This window comes from Thermobia domestica, chromosome 6, assembly GCF_964235325.1.
Source record: "Thermobia domestica chromosome 6, izTheDome1.hap1.1, whole genome shotgun sequence".
NCBI classification, from domain to species: domain Eukaryota; kingdom Metazoa; phylum Arthropoda; class Insecta; order Zygentoma; family Lepismatidae; genus Thermobia; species Thermobia domestica.
The window spans coordinates 175,053,207-175,073,622 of record NC_137459.1 but is presented as its reverse complement, the minus strand read 5'-3'; the positions used below and the strand labels follow the sequence as shown (position 1 = coordinate 175,073,622).

Sequence of the window (20,416 nt, the reverse complement as noted above, 5' to 3'; positions counted from 1 at the left end):
CGTTATAAAAACACCACCAATCAAAGTAATATAGAGTACCGATATCATTGCACTCCTAGTTCACTCACTGAATGTATTGATTTGGAGCTGTCAAAATCTACGACAAAATCTTCCAGGTGATTGCAATCAGTACACATGATTTCCCTCAGGCTGTCCTCATCTTCCAAAAACAGCAAGTGGCACTACGAACTTGGGAGCATATGGTATTTGCCTCCATCCAGCTATAACCAATGCCCTCAATTTCCTTCGTGCAGTTGAAACTGATTTTCCTCTAAGCTGTTACACAACGACAATTAGTCTAGTTGTCTATGTGTCGAACTGCTGAGCCAAAGGACGAGGGATCGAATCTCGGAGAAGGACATGAAAATTTTTATTACTTGCAGAATTATACATTTCACCCATAATAAAATGAGCATTCAAACAGTTTGTGTTTCCGTGGAAAAGTAAGAATTTGTTTCATGTTAAACTTACGAGCAGTGAAGCAAAACGAATTGGGCTCATGGTTGTCCGAATACCTGACGATTTGAATAAATCATACGACACGCCTTTAGTATGGAGTTAAAGAGCTTTTTGATACGTATAAAGAAATCTCGCTGACCTAAAATCCATTACGAAATAGGACCTACCAGAAGCTTCAACACCACGTCTGCGTCACTTCGGTGAACGCTGTGTCGAAACTTCCTATGTAAATTTCACTCACGTGACGTCTAGTCAGTCGATCGTACTCGGTTTGTTAGCTAACTATATTGAAGGAGTATAGACGAAAAATATGCAAAATCCATTTCTCAATTTTGTCAAGAAACGAAGAAAATGTGACGCCCTTATGTTTCAGAATTGTTGAATTTTGGGGAGGGGGGTAGACTTCACTCATCTGCTGTAAGTATTGACTACTGCTGTTTTCCATTGCTTTCCTTCATTTTTCATTTACACATCCTATCCTCTTTCAAGTTCAGTTCCACATGCCATTCTTTTTAGTTTCATATATTCTGTTCGATTATATACACATTCCTCAATCTCTTATAATATGGCCAAATTAACAAAACGGTTCTCTTGCTTTCTTTCTAATAATGATTATTTATATTTCAAGAGAGTTAATTTTAAATAAACATGCAACCAATTTGTTAATTACTACGAGCATTGAGATCTTCCTCATTGTTAATATATATTCTTCAGTGTTTACATTCTAATAATAATAATAAATATTTATGCCAAACTTAGATATAATTGCAGTAATCGAAGGTTAAGTGGGTAATAAAGCAGTTCAAGCCAATATCTTACTTCAATCTGTATCGTAGATTACAATTATCGTTACAATAAATTGAATATTCGTATCCAAAATTGATTTTATCTAGGTAGGATGGATAGGGATGCGCACGAGACAAGATTTGAGGCCGTCTCGTCTCAACAATATGCTGTAAAAGTGATGTCTCGACTCGAAAAATGTACATTTTTCTATTGGAAGAGCTGTGTATCGACTCGGATTTTTTCAGGAAAATTCTGTCCCGACTCGACGCTGTGCATCCCTAAAGAACAGTTTGAAGAGCTCAGTATTCCAAAGCTGGAGGGGTAACCAACTACACCATTACGCAATATCTGTTTCAGATACAACCATTATTATACACTTCATTTTCACAAGATTCTTCTTATAATAACTATATCGATTTCCTACTTAAATGCAATTACAGATAATTGTTTCTTATATGGCAGCTGATATTCATGCTATACAGTATAAAACAAGTACACACTCAATGTAAATAAATAAAAATGTAAGATATTACAGATTATTGGCATTGCGATTTAATCCGATTTTAAGCAGTACATATTTTCTAAATAATTGTTCAAATTGTTTTATAAGAATCCAGATTATGATATACCTTAAGTTTTTGTAATGCAAAAAAAAAAAAAAAATACATGAATAAAATATATATATAAGTGTATTTTAGGGGACTTCCGGGCTTGATCCCCCCACCGAAATCTTGTTTATTCAAATAAAATATTGTAAAGTGAATGAAATAGTTTGTAGAATGTTCACATTTCCAAGAATGAAGTTAGCAGAGCCCCCGATTTCTTTTTCTTAGATTCTATATATAATTTGCATTTTGGACATGTGGTTTTAGATATTCAACTGTGTTCACATTTCTCATTTTTAGCGTTTTCGTATATGAATTATGGACATGGCGGGCTAGTAAACGGGACGGGGATTTGAAAAGTGACAGTTTGTCGGATAATGTGTTTCCAATCACTTCACAGTAGAAATTTATATTTTTAAAAAGTTCTCGTATATTTGAAAAAAGGAAAAGAAAAAGTTTAACTTTCCTCACGGAGGCTCGAACCGTCGCCCTTAGTTTCAGAAATGTCAGTAGCAGTAATAAACCCTCTTGACAGGCGCAACTTAGAAGAGATTGTGTTATAATATTGATAATAGAATCGCTCCAGCACAGGATTCCACTTGGATGTTTAAATATCCATTTTCTGTCGTTTTCAGCAATTAAGATGATGGTTGATTTTGCAAATTGGAACTGCGCAAGAGGTGTGTAATCAATATTAATCTCAAAGATAAGTAGTTTGATTTTGTTTTTACATTTTCACATCGCTCGGATGACAGTACGGTTTGTAGCTAGTGTCTATATGAAGAACGGCGGGAACATACAATTCCCTGTGTACAGACCTGCGGGAATTGTGACGGATCTAGGCTCGCTTTTTCGGACTTAGTTTCTGAACGAGTTTCCAGCTTTTTGTGAACAGGTGTGTACAGTTATTTCCAGTAACCTTGAACGACAGGGACACGAACACAGATACATCGAGGACATTTAATATTTCAAAGGCTCTTCTACCGGGAATCGAAACTGAGACCCCGCCTACTGAACTATCTGATGGGTGGGTTGCCTGGTTTGTTCCCAAGGCAAGTAACTTTGAGACCAGTCTTGGTAAGTAACGTAACGCAAGTAACGCGTTAGTTATAATGCGTTACTTTTTAAGTAACGTTTCCTAGTAACGCGTTACATTTTTACAAAGTAACTAAGGGTAACGCGTTACAAATTTTTAAGTAACGTACACCTTGTCTCAAAACGGTTGAGCGCATTCTTTATTGCTGTTTCGAGGAAAAATTTTCTAAGTCCAACTTCGGATGTCTTCGGAAAAAAGTAAACCAGGTTCGAACCTCGAAGCCAACCTTTGCAATCGGGAAAAATCTTGCAGATGTGTTTTTCTTCTTTTAAATATAATAAGACTTGTTACCAATTATATAAAAAAGCAACATTGATTGAAATACTTAATGATACAATATTTCGAAACTTTGTATTAATATCAGCACATACTTCTTTGTCATTTTGCTCTCCATACTTAATGGAACATTCAGATACGTAAACGAATCTTTCCGTATGTAAAAAAATGCTGAAAGTGAAGACATAGAACATCATTCTCGTCTGAGTACTAAAATAAAAGTCAAAGTAGAACAAAAACAGCGTTTGCACTGGATATGAATGTCATTATTATCCTAAATGCCGCTATATATCGCTAGAAGTATTTTCCGAAGAGCGCTTGTGTTAGCTCAGTGGTAAGCCATTGGATTTCAAATCTTAAGGTTCTGAGTTCGATTCCCATGTGAGTCAATGCTTTTTTTATGAAATTCTATTTTCCGCAATGCATGAAAAATTGTATAAAATAATTACATTAAAATACGTCAGTTGTATACATATATATAACATATAATAATTGCAGAACATAGTGGTTATTATGTTTAAAATATAACATGTGTTCACAGTACGTTGGTATTCTATATATGAATGTTAAATACAAATTAAGAAAATTATATCATCACAATAAATAAATTATGTAGTGTATTTATTTGCAGCTGTTTGTCATATAGAGGTTACTTCTCAACATTCGTATTACAACATGTTACTGATGTTCTTAAAAATTACCCGAAGCATAAAAAGAGGGAATAAACAGAGAATCTAAAGTCGGAACGCTTGCAAGAAATTCATGAACCCCAAAGGTCACGTGAGCAGACTGGAATTGTCCTTATGAAGCATGCCACAGCAGATGGTCTTTACATAGAAGTTATCATACGCTTATCACTTTCATTACAACACACATCCTTAGGGGGGAGTAGGTCCGAAATTTTGCAAAAAATAGAGTATCTTACAAGCCGTTCAACTTACCGAGGTGAAATTCAGTATAATAATTGCTGAAGCTGGTGTTTAATATACATAAGGAAAAAAAGCTATAAAGTTGTGTGAGAGAAATGGACAAAATTTGTATTCCAACCTTAATTACATGGATATTTTAAATTAGTACGGCATGCTTAATTCTATGGAAAAAGTTTTTTTTTTTACGTTGGTCTACTTTATTTTGATTTGATACTTTCAAATTCCATCCTGTTTTCTATTGAAATGTATCTGTAAGCCAAGAAAGAGATAATTATATATGATAAATTTAAATTCGTCTTAATTTGGAAGATGAGAAACACTTTACCATTGTATATCGTAAAGGTCAGATCCACCGTAACAAAGCGGTGCTTGAGCAATTGACAATAGAAATTCAAACTCCGATAAGTGATAATTTCACAGTCTTGTTTTATTTCAAGTGTAATCTCTTTAGTCAATAGAGAGAAGGACGTGGATCATGGGTCAGAGTTGATGATGAGTTTTGGTGGGTCGGAGTTGGTCACAATGGTTCAGAGTGGTTCATAGTTGGTTGTGGGATCATTCTGTATTCTACCATTAATTTCATAATTCACAATCACCCTGTCCTTTAGCATAAAGACACAATCGTGGAACGTAGAATTTAATATTAGTGATGTAATAAACCCATAATGGGGCACTTCTTGTTTTACCTTGGTGCATTATACTTTTGCTATGGTAAGACAAGTGTTTACCTCTTCTGGGTAGTTTAACAGTTTCACATTTCTAGAGGTGGTCACGGAGTTTTCAATGAAGTATTTATTAACATCTTGAACGCTCGCTATTTTGAAGAAGTTAGCATAAAGACTCGAGACTCTTACTATTTTTTTAAATTTTAGCAATACTTTTAAAAGACATACTAATTGATTCCCCTTGTCCTTTTTTAAATTTTGAGTTGTACCCCTCCTGAGACCCTCCGGGGAACCTTGGGCAAATCTTTTCCCTCGACACAGGGTACCTTTCAAATTATAAAATCACGGGTGTAGCCAAGGGGGGCTGTCGGGGCCAGGCGCCCCCAAATGACCAGCTTTTAAAACATCATAGTAAAATTATCTCCCTTCATTCATTTAAAAGTAACAAAGTTTACAAAGTTTATTGACAATTAATAATTTACGGTAAAATAGTATGGAGAAATATTGTTTTTCCATACCGATCGAAAAATAGTATAATATCTCTTCCTTATACCGATCGAAAAATAGGATACTTTTTTGTGACACCAGATTACACAATCTACTGCAATTTATATTTGACAGTTTGAAGACAAACGTTTTAACAAGGTACTATAAATACAGGCTTAAAAGAAAGGTACTAAACTGATTTGTAAGCACAGTGTATTTTTATCTGCTTTAACAAGTGTTTTAAAAGACATAGAGGATGAAAAATTTGGTGAGAAAGTTTTTTTTTTTTCAATTTGGATTTCATTCGCTCTCTTTTATTTCTACTCAGTGTAATAGAATTATTATTTTTTTAGTCACAAATAATAAATATCTTTTCCAGGAAAAAGTAAAGAAATTAAGTGAAATTTCAAAGAAAATCAATGTTGTGTAGATAGATTCTGCATGCAAGGTCTTAAATTGAAATATAAAGGTAACGAAGAAAAGTTTTGTTGCTTTTCACGCACCACCTTCGAACATCGATATGTCACTTAACCTGGAAGATCAAAAATAGTCCCCATCAGCATCGACGGCCTTCTGAAAACTTTCTGGAAGGCTATGGAATCCATCGCGGTAGAACTTGGTGGGTTGTTAAACGAAAAATATATCAGGTGCATTTTGGAGTTCTACTAGGGATTTGAACTGGCGTCCTCTAAGGTGATTGTCCAAAGAATGGAACAGGTGATAATCGGACGGGTGTTTCGTCGTAGTCCTTAAACTTGTTAAACCATCGCTACACTGTCCGCGTCGTCATGACACCCTCACCAAAGGCCTGGCATATCTTCTGTCCCGCTACAGCGGCATTTGACCTCCATTTGAACTCGTTCAGCATACATGCTCCTATGTTCCCTCTGTCTTTACGCAAGTTCACGGTGTATCTGAATTGCCACAAGCAGGTAGTATGTTGGATATACCAACTCCAACAACTGACGTTCGCCTTATCTCCACTCGCATTCAACTGACGGTGTGAAGTCCAATTGAACACAGACCCCCACGAAAAGGGACAGAACTTTCTTGGTTACCTTTATAGTTATGCACAAAAGTATAGCGTTTAGTCCCGGGCAGTAGTTCTTGATTAAGGATAATAAAAGCTATCTTGAATATAATTTATGGATAATAATATAATAATAATAATAAGCTAAAATAGTGTTTTTAGTTTTCCACAAGGAAACCAAAATTTTCCTTTCTTTCAGGCCTCAAAAACACTAGCAGCAACACATCTTTTTTGGCTTTGTACATTGCAGCTGCCCGTCTCCCTCAAAAACGACGGGTCCCTCCTGCACAAACCTGCTGGCTACACCCCTGTATAAAATACATGTTTCCTGGTTTTGACATCTGTTTCATCGTTTCAGGTTTTGATTAGTGCCAACGGTCTTCATGGATACCATGCTTCTTTATTCTTTTAGTTTTCAGATACAAGCTCCCATGCCCCCAGCCCCCACCACCGATGCGCAACTGGCGACCTTCCGCCAAAAGTTGGTAATCCCGCAGCTACGATCCGTGGTGGCCCCTACTTCCGTTTTTAAAATTATACCACCAGCGGCAGAGACTCGACGAAACTCAAACGAACCACAAAATTCCTCTCCCAAAATGTTAAATCGCCTATATGCCTAATTTTTTTATATTCAGGTGAGTGTAAAAGACTAGAAAAAAGGAAGTATCCCGAGGTGGGCGCGAACCTTCAACCTTAAGTTTATTTGCCGCATATTCCTCTGACTTCGCCACGGAAACGATTAAGAAAATCTCGCTTGTAGAAGTATAAATTATTGAGGTCTTAATTTAGCCAATCAAACAGATCCCTCTTTCTCGAGTTCTGTGAGATGGTACTGTGAACCGTTTCGAGATTTATTGCTTTCTGGTGGGGTATTATCTATGTGGAAAATTTGAGAAAATTGCCGACACGCACCTTCACATTTGGTATATCATTTAAAAGACGAGACATACATCTACATATTTTTTCTCGATTGCGAAAGCTAGCTTGATACATATACAAGTTGAGATGGTAATTTCTTCTTAAGGTGAGAAATTAATACGATTAAAAAGTCCATCTTGAAGTGGGTAAAAACTACATTCCAAAGTTATTAGAAACGCTCTCGCGACCATAGAAAACTATTACTTCGACAAATATTTAAGTAAGGTTTTACATTTTAATTATCATATCTCCAAGCCCCTCATCCTGTAAAGATGGGGATGAATTTGGATATAACGCCATTCAGTGCGTCACTACTCATTTCCAAGATCCAGAAAACAATGGATAACCCTCTACAATCAGTCATTTTGCACTATTTTTACATGTCACTCCTCCCAACTTCCATCCCTCGAGGTATCTGAATTCCACAATATTTTCTTTCTTAGATTGAAAGTAATATGTCTCCCATGTTAGGTAAAAGTTGCTCCAGACATTCCGAGTTTTTGCTGGAATATACACGTATACATACATCAAAACATTTAGAGCTGTGTGCGTAACGCTTTCGATGTTACTCCTGTAAATTCAAAATCCAGGTGGCATAGTCGCTCATGCTAAAACCTGGCATTAAATGTCATTGTGTTTGTAATAGCGTAACGAACTCAAACTATGGATTTAACACTATTCTGTCTCTTGAGACATTTTATTTTTCATCCTTTATCGCCCGCCATGATGATGGCTTTTAATCAATTGAGTTGATTTTGAGTTTAACGTCCCGTTCAGTAGTAAGACTAAATGAGACGTAGACCTACTAATTAACATAGAATCCGAACTACATTAGCTCTCGCTGGGGGCGGAATCTGGGTCTCCCACGCCGAAAGCGTGTACGCTATACGCTTAACCACAAAGGAGCTTTACGTGAGAGTTAAATTTGGACTTTAAGGCTTTCCGAGTTGTAATTATTAATATCTGCAACAAGGATAACTATGGATTCGACACTAATATCGATCTCTTTTACTTTATATATATGCACCTCCAAATCCCAATAGCTTACCTTGAGAGTACTACTATTTTTTTAGACTGTAAGCACTATATGTAGGAAGTTTGTTTACATGATGGAACATACACACACACACACACACACACACTATATCTATCTATCTATCTATCTATCTATATATATATATATATATATATATATATATATATATATATATATAAAAGAGGCGGAAAGAAAGGGACCACATCCATATACAAAAGCATTGCAGATTATTGAACTGAAATCCTATGGAAAGAAATCCTATTCTGCCTTCTTTCTAAAGTATAAATAAGTTTTTTAGACATGACTTCTAGTTCGTAGAGTTTCTGTTTACATGGTTTTGGGTATCGTGAGTTTTGTGTCTATAACCAAGATTGGAGTTTGTATAATAATTTCTGTTTATACCCTCATAGTCTCTTTACCTTTCAGAAAGCGTAAATAACTTGCTGTAATGAGAAAATTGAGAAATAACTTCTGTATGACAAATAGCTGCAAATAAATACACTACATAATTTATATATTGCGATGATATTATTTTCTTAATTTGTATTTAACATTCACGTATAGAATACGAACGTTACTGTGAACATCTGTTATGTTTTAAACAAATTAATCACTATGTTCTGCAATGGTTATATATATATATATATATATATATATATATATATATATATATATATATATATATATATATATATATATATATATACACAACTGATGTATTTTAATGTAATTTTAGAGACCGGTTGTTTAGGCACTAAAAACCTGGCAAATAGGAAGGCAAATAGGCACTAAAAATTTAAAAAATAGGCAGTAAAATAGGCACTAAAATATATCTCCAAATAATGAAGATAAATACTTAATACCATTAAAAAATAGATTCAAGTCATAGATAATGTTCAAAGAATATAGAAACATACTTGTTTGTTAATATCTTCTTTTATTGTATATATAAAAGCGAAGCTTGTTATGCATACCATATATACTGGGTGAACCTGAAAGATTAGCACATACTTCAGGAGGTGATTCGTGACATCAAAAGAAGACAAAAAGTCCTGTTGCATGTTGTGGAATTCCGCGTCGTGTACGAGTGGCAGGGGGGCCAACTTGCAATCGAAAATCGAATTCTGACGATTGGAAAGAGATATAAAAGTGTGCACATATTCGGGAGGTGATTCGTGACATTCAAGAGGACTTTTTGTCTTCTTTTCATGTCACGAACCACCTCTCGAAGTATGTGCACATCTGTCTGTTCCGTTCCAATTGTCAAGATTCGATTCTCGATTCCAAGTTGGCACCACTGTCACTTGTACACGACACAGAATTCGACAAAATACAACAGGACCTTTTGTCTTCTTTTGATATCATTAATCACCTCCCAAAGTATGTGCATATCTTTGAGGTTCACCCTGTATATATATTGTAGCGTACCACGTGCTTGTGTTTACAAACACCTAATATATATATATATATATATATATGTATTATATTTTCCCAATGAAGGCTTATTTTGAAGAAAATGCATAGAATAGGCAACATTAGGCATTAAAACAATTATTTAGGCAGTAAAGGTCGAAATAGGCAAAATAGACAAAATAAAATTGGCTTAAATCGAAATTTTTAACCCCCATATAAACTTTAAAACGTTATTTTTGATAATATCTTTAATATTAAAGAATAGGCATTTTGCCTAACATCCGGTCTCTAAGTAATTATTATATATAATTCTCCATGCATTGCGGAAAATAGAATTTCATAAAAATGAGCAGTGACGCAAATAGGAAACGAACTCACAACCTTAAGATTTGAAATCCAACGGTTTACCACTGAGATAACACAAACGCTCCTCGAAGGATACTTCTAGCGATGTATAGCGCCATTTTAGACAATAATGACATTCACATCCACTGCAAACGCTGTTTTTGTTCTACTTTGACTTTTATTTTAGTACTCAGACGAGAATTATGTTCTATGTCTTGACTTTCAACATTCTTTTACATATGGAAAGATTCGTTTACGTATCTAAATGTTGCATTAAGTACGGAGAGCAAAATGACAAAGAAGTATGTGCTGACATTAATACAAAGTTTCAGAATATTGTATCATTAAGTATTTCAATCAATGTTGCTTTTTTATACACTTGGTAACAAGTCTTATTATATTTAAAAGAAGAAAAACACATCTGCAAGATTTTTCCCGATTGCAAAGGTTGGCTTCGAGGTTCGAACCTGGTTTACCTTTTTCCCAAGATACCCGAAGTTGGACTTAGAAAATTTTTGCCTCGAAACAGCAATAAAGAATGCGCTCAACCTTTTTGAGACAAGGTGTACCCAGTTTGCGTTACTTCTTTCGCGTTATATTTCGGATGAGTAACTACAATATATGTATATTTTTTGGAAACAAATGTTTCTTTTATTTAAGTGAATTTCTCAGAATGAAACAATCGAGCATGAACTATGTGTGTCAGTGATCGACAGTCAGACACACAGAGAAACAGATAAGTTCGTAGTGCCACTCGCTATTTTTGGAAGATCAGGAAGATGAGATGGAAAGTGTTTCTTTGTTTAAAATTATAACCGAAGGGCACTATTATGTGCAGGAATAATTCTCTCTCTCTCTCTCTCTCTCTCTCTCTCTCTCTCTCTCTCTCTCTCTCTCTCTCTCTCTCTCTCTCTCTATGTTTCACAAATATTACATATTTCGGACATTCTTGAATATTAGCTATGCTTTATGTCTGATTATTTGGTAGTAGTTTTAGCAGACGGTTCTTCCAAATAAATCTTAACTAACACAGTAGTAACCAATGTTTTGTTTACTGATTTTCTGGAGGGGAAAGAACTTAGACTCTTGGCTAGCTCTTGGCAACTTAAAAACTGCGGGTCCCCTCCTGGGCCAGGGGTGGCCATTTTTCCATGTGCTTGAAGAAAACAGGTATGTCTTCAGGTTTCGGTTAGGAGGCGGTATTAACTGTAGCAAATAAAGTTTCGTCACTGCAATTCCATTATACGACATTTTCTCCCTATGGATATGTGCTTGTCTTTACATGTATTTCTTTACCTCATATCAGTAACGAATTTACAAGAAACCTTTTTTTAAATCTCGGAATTGGGAGAAAGAAGTGGAGTTTTTAAGCATATATATATAAATAACAGTAGCTTCTTTTTTCTAATAAGTTACAGAATAATTCTCAAATAAATATGAGTAACTAACCGGACATTCACATTTCAGTTGCTGTTTTCTTCCATTCTCTATTTAAAACGTGTCTATTATGATGTTTTTGTGTTTCTTATCCCATATTACTGAAACATTCCTCACTAGTTCTATTAATATGTCTTTCATAATCACATTTAACATTGCAGGAAAACCTCTCGAGTATAGACATACAGAATCCTCTGCAGACGAAATTTTAAACAAATGAAGACTTTATTCCTTGCAGCGCTTCAAGAAGAACCAAAGAGAACATGAGCCACAGCGATGCTCCCGCTGAACATCGATGCAAAAACAAACTCGGTTGTTTATCATCGCGACCACTGATTCACCCTCGCGGTCGACCTCTAGGTCGCAATGTAGAGTACATATTCCGCATGTGCATAACCATTTGAATCCATGTTTTTGTGCCAGTATCAAGAGAGATGCCTCAACCTCGATCGCGAGGTCTTTTAGGTTGGTTTCTACCCTTGGGTCTTATTTTTAACAACTTGTGCAAATGTCCGGAGGTTCCAGACCTACTGGCTACGCCACTGCTTGGTAGCATGCATTCTTCCTAAACATCATCACTCTGTTCACTTCTACATTCAGCCATAATTTTATTATTTCAAGCCAAAGATAATACATTCGTTCTCCTTCGCATTTGGCGTTCTTAAAAATAAAATTGTTATAATTAAACGTGCGGTTTTGCCATTTTCAATGTAAATTTCTGTCCCCTTCTCCGCAAAACAAATCTCATGGGCGCAACTTGCGTGTATGATCCCCCTGTTTCAAATAGAAAAATTGAATTTGGATATTTTCTGCAAGACTATTACCGGGATATAGAATTTCATATCGGTATTTCTGTTTACTTGGTTCTGGAATTAATAGAATTGGAAGTAAATGTTTTGTGTAAGTATAATTGTGCAGAAGAGCCGTGGATAAATGTTTGTGCTGCTAAGGCATGATTCAGCATAAGTGTTGTGTGGTGTAACGTCATGCCAACACGGAACAAATTGCACGAAAATCGCCATCTATAGGTCGTTGTAAAGTGTGTTTATCGCAGTTTCTAGCCAGCTAGTTGTAGTGTAAGAGTAGGTGCAGAATGAAGCGTGAAGTCAAAATACCTGAGCAAGGCGATAGGCAAGTTTTTCCAGAGCCAAAACGGCAATCGAAAAGCAACTTTAGAGCATTTCCGGAAGCAAGGTGTGTCTGACAAGAGAACTTTAGACAACACAGAGAGCCATAAAACGTTTCGTGGATACTGAAAGCACTGATCTAAAGCCGTCATACCGACCGAAACCAAACACCAAGCTAGATCCAAGGCTCAAGAGACTATTGGTCCAAAATCCATCATGCTCAGAACTTGAGTTGGCAAAGCGCGTGGGAACGTCGCAATCTACAGTGAATCGAACAAAAAAGAGGCTTGAGATTGTCACTAGGAAGAAGCAGCATAGACCAAAGCACACGAAATATGAAGTGGAGCGAGTCAAAAGGGGCACAACAAAAGTACAAGGTGAGTGTTCCAAGAACATTTTTTTTTGTAATGGATGACGAAACATACGTGTTCGCGGATCCCAAAGAAACGGCTGGAACTGAGTACTATAGCTTAGTTCCAGAACATGCTATCCCACACGAAGCTCGAGTGCAACTAAAAACGAAATTTCCAGCTAAATACTTGGTTTGGCAAACCATTTCTGAAGACGGTGTTGTCCGAACCATTCATTACCACCGGTTCCATGAACCAGGATTTATATAGAGAAGAGTGCATCCCAGAAACGGCTATTGCCATTTTTTGGGGAAGAAGAGAACCATGGGTAATGTATTATTTTGGCCAGACCTGGCAACTTCACATTATGGGGGTACAGTGACCAAACTTTTAGAGAACATCATCATCAACTTCGTTCCCAGAAACATTAACCCCGCAAATGTGCCCCAAAATCGACCTATCGAAAGATATTGGGCACTATACAAGTCTAAATACAAGAAAAGGAAGACGCCTCCAAAAAATTTTAATGGTTTCAAGCACGTGGGGCAACCATTTCCAAGCGAGTGGCAGAAAAGTCCGGAAAAAGGCTGTTTATGAGGTTCCGCAGCAAAGCTGGTGGAGACCTACAGGCATGGACCCATGTCAACCAAGTTGTAACATTTTCTTGCAGCGTTTTGTACCTTCTGTTCGTGCAAGAAAGAATAAATAGTTTATCGTGAGTATGGCGCTCTCTATCTTGATTACAATTTCGCGACACTTATGCTGAATCACACCTTATATATAAATGTATGAAAATTGTTAGGAAAGTTTATGGAGGGGTGGAAAATATTCTTCCCAGGCTGGGACAACAGTAATTAAGTTAGTGCCAGGGAAAGAAAAACTAGAGACGGGAAATTTCCTTAGCTTTCCCCCTTACAAATAAACGTTTTGTTAGTAACAAATGTTCTGTGTCTGACTTACGACTGCCTATCTTTCTGTGTGGCTCCGTGGATGAGTGAGTAGAGTCGTTGCTTGGTAATCGTAAGGTTGATGGATCGATCCTCTTCAGGGCACTTGAATTTTTTCATTGTTTCCCATATCTGAAGATGTTTCTTCCGCTCTGTAATCATCTGATATTCTCAACTGAGTTCTCCACTTTAATTCAACAATTGGTAGTGGGATGCTCTCAGGTTCGGGTGAGCTTTTACATGTCTACTTACCAAATCAAACTTTTCGACAAAATATGGATGCTATCTGATCATTTTGTCTCAAATTTTAAATTTGCACATGTGACTGTATCTCTCTTTAATCATATTTGCATTTCTCGTTCTCCAAGGTCATCAGCTATGAGATAAGACTGCTTGGGAGCAAAAATTGAAATCATAAAAGTGCTATACCAATGGGCTCACTCTCACAAAACATTTGATTAAATGTGTGTGTTTTCACACTTAAGGAGGGGAGTATCCGTTCTTCCTACCCTCCTGAAGTGACAGAATATTTGTTCAGACTCTGCAAAGTAATTTCAGATCAAACGACTGAAAGAAAGTTCATTCCAACAGCAACAGGATTGGACTTTAATTTTTTGTTTCAATTTATCTTCACAAATAGGACAAATATCAAATAATATGTTTGCCATAAGAAGTACACGTCTAAGATTTATTTCATTTTGGAGAAATGATGGTGTAGACAGTAGTGGGAATTTCGCCCAAGTGTACGGGAATGTTCAGCTCCTGGCGATTATGCCACCCGCCTTTCTTTACAGCTAATTTGGTTGCATAGTTCCCGGCAAATGCTTGGGACTCAGTTGGTGGAGCACTTTAGCTGTAAATCTCCATATGGCTGTACCATCTAGAAGTGTCCCTGATTGTACAACGTAGTGGTGTTTTCTGTTAAAATGCACGTGCAGTCAAATGCATTCTATCAATACTAATTTTTAATTACCCAATGTGTGGGAAACTGTTGATCTATTGCTGTAGGTGTGGAAAATTGATTTTTTCTTACTTTCAGAACAAACCTGGAAATAAATTATGCTGAGGAAGGAATGCCTAACGTATCTCTCTTTTTCCCTTTGTTGATTGTTGAGTGCTATATTTTTTGCCCTTATAGTTCAAATTAGACTGCAAGTATGTTGTGTCTTGGATAAAACCTCAATTAATTATTGGATTACATTCAACTGCAGGTCCAGTAATTCATGTCCTTAGTGTTACATGAAACAACGTATCATAATATCTACCAATTCTTGTACATAAGTGACATACTCTAATGTAAACAGCACAGGCAGTTTTACCTGCCCTTTCATTAGGGCAGGTTATTTATTAATGAACTCTTCAATAGTTTATTTTCAGGTGGGCGTGAAAATAAGCTTTCATTCAGGACATCATTATCGTCACAATAAAAATTCGTTCACTTTAATGTTCTAGAAATGAAAATAGGATTAAATAACGTACTAGAAAGAAAACTTGTAACGAAAATATCATAAACTATCACGAATTTATTATGGTGAGCTATTCTGTTCTTTGCATATTTGGAAACTACTAACGAGGGATCCTATCCAAGTGTAACTCTGACTTCGAGTCGAGACTATGGCCGTTGGATATCTTGTCCCAAAAGAACATAACACTAAAAGGGATACATCCTCGATCGCAACCGTTACGGAGATATAAGCGTGAAAAGTTAGAAATTGAGCTCCATACTATACATTACAAAGTCAGATTCCGGGTCAGATTTTTCGGAAACGGTCGAGTAAGGAAACTTAGCGAATACATATCAAATTAGTGTGGGGAGCACAGCACCTTTTGAATGAAAAATTTGCGTCCCCTTGGCACTCGCAGGGTCCCAGGCGGGGTCCATCTCAAAATTTGCAAATGGAACCGGGGGTCAAGTAGCATGTTGTATGAAAGCTATTGTTAAATAAAAGAAGATACAACAAATCTCAACTCTCTACAATAACCCTGTGCAAACGGGCAACTGGTCAAAATGCCAATACAACCTATTTTAGAAAATCTATGGCCACGCTTCTAAATCCGTTAAGTTGCGACAATAACAGAACAGAAAAACACGTTTGAAAGTGCAAGGTATTGAAGTAAAGCAAATTGATGCAGTCTCTCTCACAGAGTCGCACAACGGACTTTATCCAAGTATAAGTGTGACTTCGAATGACCAATGGACCATAGAATAACCATGACCATTGGATTTCGTGTCCTAGAAGAGGACGGATACATTGTCAATCGCAATCGTCGTGGAGGGTGAGAAGGTCAAAAGGCAACGGTATATGCTTCGCGCATCGGGACCCCAAATTCACAGATTGCACTGTGAAATTTCTATCTGGGGATTTGCTGAACGAGAAACATGATGGTAAAGACGAAAAGGAGTAACCTTGAAACTGTGAGGCAACTTTGAGAGGAATGGGGTTGGAATAAACTGGAATAGTGGTGCAGAAATAAAATATATCGGAGGATGCTTTTGAGAGAGAGAGACTGCAGCAATTTGCTTTACTTCAATACCTTGCACTTTCAAACGTGTTTTTCTGTTTTGTTATTGTCGCAACTTAACGGATTTAGAAGCGTGGCCATAGATTTTCTGATGTAGGTTGTATTGACATTTTGACCAGTTGCTCGTCTGCACAGGGTTATAGTAGAGAGTTGAGATTTGTTGTATCTCCTTTTATTTAACAATAGCTTTCATACAGTATGCTACTTGACCCCGGTTCCATTTGCAAATTTTGAGATGGACCCCGCCTGGGACCCTGCGAGTGCCTCGGGGACACAAATTTTTCATTCAAAAGATGCTGTGCTCCCCACACTAATTTGCTATGTGTTCGCTGAGTTTCTTTACCTGACCGTTTCCGAAAAACCTGACCCGGAATCTGACTTTGTAATGTATAGTATGGAGCTCAATTTCTAACTTTTCACGCTTATATCTCCGTAATGGTTGCGATCGAGGATGTATCCCTTTTCGTGTTATGTTCTTTTGGGACATGATATCCATCGGCCACAGTCTCGACTCGAAGTCAGAGTTACACTTGGATAGGTTCCTTCATAAGATGGTTGTGTAAGATTTATTATTTTAAAACACGTGATTGTTCTTCGGTATTTAGATTTCACATCTAGTATTTATCTTTCCCACTTTTCCTTCCACCATACATTCTAGTACGTTCGTGTGAGTAAAATTTATTCTCAAGTCTCTTAGCCAGTTCCTCTTTTTATTTTATATTTTTGATTTCGCATACTTTTTCTAATATGTCCTCAACATTAGAGCAATACTCAACTTTTATACAAAATTTTAAAGCTTTATCAGTTTTTTTAAAGTACAAAATGCTCTCCTTATTTATTTTTGAGTTGCATACACAATTTATCAATATGACAATCTAATTTCAAGTATTTAATAATATATTTTGAAGTAACTGTGCATTTTTTTTTCATTCTAGACTCTCTTCTTATGGGGATGGTTCTGTTTCTTCTGTACACCTTGCATCAATACATTACCACTTACAGAATTACATAAAGAGCAGGATGCACATCTTCCACCTTATTTGAGAACAAAACTCAGGAATTTAAAGTTAGATTTAATGGAGAGTTACATGAAGCAGAAGTTCGAAAAACGAGGTGAGTAGTAATAGTTATTCTTTATGATTTTATATTGAGCTGATATTAATAATTGAAGTTAATATTTCATTTTGTTTACGCGATTCGAGTTGCTTCACTGAACTTCGTTTGAATATCATTGAATTTGGATTGCTAATTCCTTGTTTCGATGATTTTGCTTCATTTTATGTTTCGCTATTTCATTGTTTTGTGTATGTTCTCGTTTTGTTTATTATTGTGTTTGTTGTGCCATCTCACTATTTTAGATATTCTAACTGGAATACTATTGAAACCAAAAAAAAAAAAAAAAAAAAAAAAAAACTAAAAATTTTGATGCCAGGATAAGAAACTGATTTCTTATTACTATAGAACCTGATTTCTTAAATAAATTGCACCTAAGATTAAGGGAAAAAATGAAATTTTACAAATTCTACCGTAGTTGGAGGAAATTAAACTGTGTTGAACAGAACAGAATATAAAATAATTTAAGCATTAATTACCAGTTGTAATTCACTTAAACGAATTCAATACTTTCTTGAAAGTTTCTACCGTATCAGCTTTAATATTGATGATGATAATCAGATTTTAATTTATTGAAGTGCCCGAAAAGGAATGAATATTCCAGATTAATCTGAATCTTTTCTTTTACGCAACGTTACTGTAAAATCGTGACTAATACTTTGTTGAGATAGAGATCAAAATCATTCGTCATACATATCTATGCGTTGAACAGTATATCCCTCGAAATTTCACATTATACAAATTTATCAACGATAAAACAACACTATTTATACAGAAAGACACTTACAGCATGATTTAACTAATTTACTTTTAATCAATGCTAATTTTACAGTGCTAAGAATTATAGTAACGTCCATGGAATTCAAATAGTTTCAGATATATAACTGCAATATGCCCCTAGGATTAACACATAAATAAATAAAGTAAATAATATGAATATAATGTGAGATGGAATATTTAAGCTCTACCCCATGCTAACTATTGCTGAATGTAAATAATGACGAAGTGAAAAATATAAATAATGACGTTGTTATATTTCTGCTCTTCAATTTCATGGTATTACTTATCCAAATCATATAATTATTGTGTAAATTTTGTTTTATGTGCACTTAAATACCTTTCGCATGCTATACATAGATGTATTTATCATGTTATTTTTCTGTTTTTCTCATGCTGTTTATTACCTGATTCAATATTTTCTACTATGAATACTGTGATCTACTATTATGCTTGTCTTGAGATGGCGTATGTTACAGTAACTGTACACTGCATATTTTGTCAGTAGTTATAGTTGACTTTACCTATACTTGTCTGTTCTGATTTCTGAATCTGCATAATTATAATACGTTGTTCATTGCTTATTTTTAATATTATCTACTTCCATTTTAAACAGAAAATGAACATGATTAATTCGAGTGCACTAACATAAAATTTTATTTGCACCTCATGAAACAGATTTTGAAAGAAAGAAAATAAATACCGTAATTGTATGTGGGCCAGTCCATCCGAAGTGATCCAATGAGGGTTGCTTAACCATTTTTATTTATTTTTTAAATATACTATTATCATATATTTTTATAGCACAAAACTGTATTCTAAACATTTTTATCCCAACCCTTTTGAGAGTGGTGGCCATTTTTGTTGAGCAGCACGCGTCAATTACTGAAATGCTGACGTAACGCAAACATGACTATCTTAGGACTGGATTATTCAAATAGCATTGCAAATAACACCATTTTCTTCAGCACTTTCTCCTCTTTAATTTTGTCTCTTAGTATGAAAAGCCTTAATTGAACCCTAATAGGCGAAAATTGCTCCGTAAGCTTGGTATCGAAAGTGAACAAACTCCACTTTTCTTGAGCTGTAGTTTATAATAAAGGGCTGAAATATCAAAGTTGATTATTATTATAAGTACGTATAGTACTATACGCACTATAGTTAAAATAATAAATTAATAAATGCTTTCTACAGTTAGATTCTTTTTTTAAATTTTAAAATTTCGTAATTTTTTTGCAAAATTTGAAGTATATCTCAGGTGGAACATGAAATAAAATATTTGTTTACAGAATATACACATATATACAACAAAACTAAACTAAAAATTTCAACTTTGATGTTTGACTGAACAAAGTTAGGAATATTAAAAGGAATGCACGGAAAAGTCATGTCTACGTCACTCTCAACCATCTGTTTCTGAATTTAAAACCCGACCAATTTGTGTCATAGAACATTTTATTTTATTTTATTTTATTTTAATGTATCATATGCACATTGAGAATAAGCTAACAACATAAAAATGTTTATTTTGAAAATTAAATAAAATTGATAACTAATCACAAACAAATGAGTATTGTTTCACAATATGAAACTGACTTCCAAACTATTGGAATTCCGTACTCGAAACAGCGTATCCTAAGTACTGATTGCAATAGAGTAATAATATCAAAGATAGAACCTGTTCCTTGGTCGCTGAATCCATATCAAAACGAAATTATTCGCTACCCGTTACTATTTTTGCTCTTTTGCGGTAAATGTTGAAATCAAAAATCGTTAAATTGAATCACTTCTGGTTTGAATAGTGTTAACCTATCCTTGGAACACTGAATCGATTGTAAAAAGCAGCTTCTTGATATATTTTACCAATTTTCTTCTACGAAATCAGTATTGAAACCGGTAATAATAGCAAATTCGAACCACTTCCGGTTTTTGGTGGTGGTCTTGATATTTATAAATGTTATCTTAAGACACGAAAACGTTTGCAAGAAAACCACATCTTGCTATTTGATACCATTTTCGTTCTATGACGATAAACATTGGTACCTAAAATGGACAATTTGAAGCACTTCCGGCTTGGATAGAGGGCCAACGGAACAAA

At 35.5% G+C, this 20,416-nt stretch overlaps 1 protein-coding gene across 1 annotated transcript in view; it reads left to right on the top strand.

The window, feature by feature from the left end:
• The window catches only part of fs(1)M3 (female sterile (1) M3), a 289,266-nt gene that overhangs the window by 13,111 nt on the left and 255,739 nt on the right, over positions 1-20,416 (top strand). Inside the window, exon 2 of the mRNA XM_081762460.1 lies at positions 17,364-17,541. Coding sequence (XP_081618586.1) covers positions 17,364-17,541 — 178 coding nt within the window. The remainder of the gene's footprint in view (positions 1-17,363; positions 17,542-20,416) is intronic.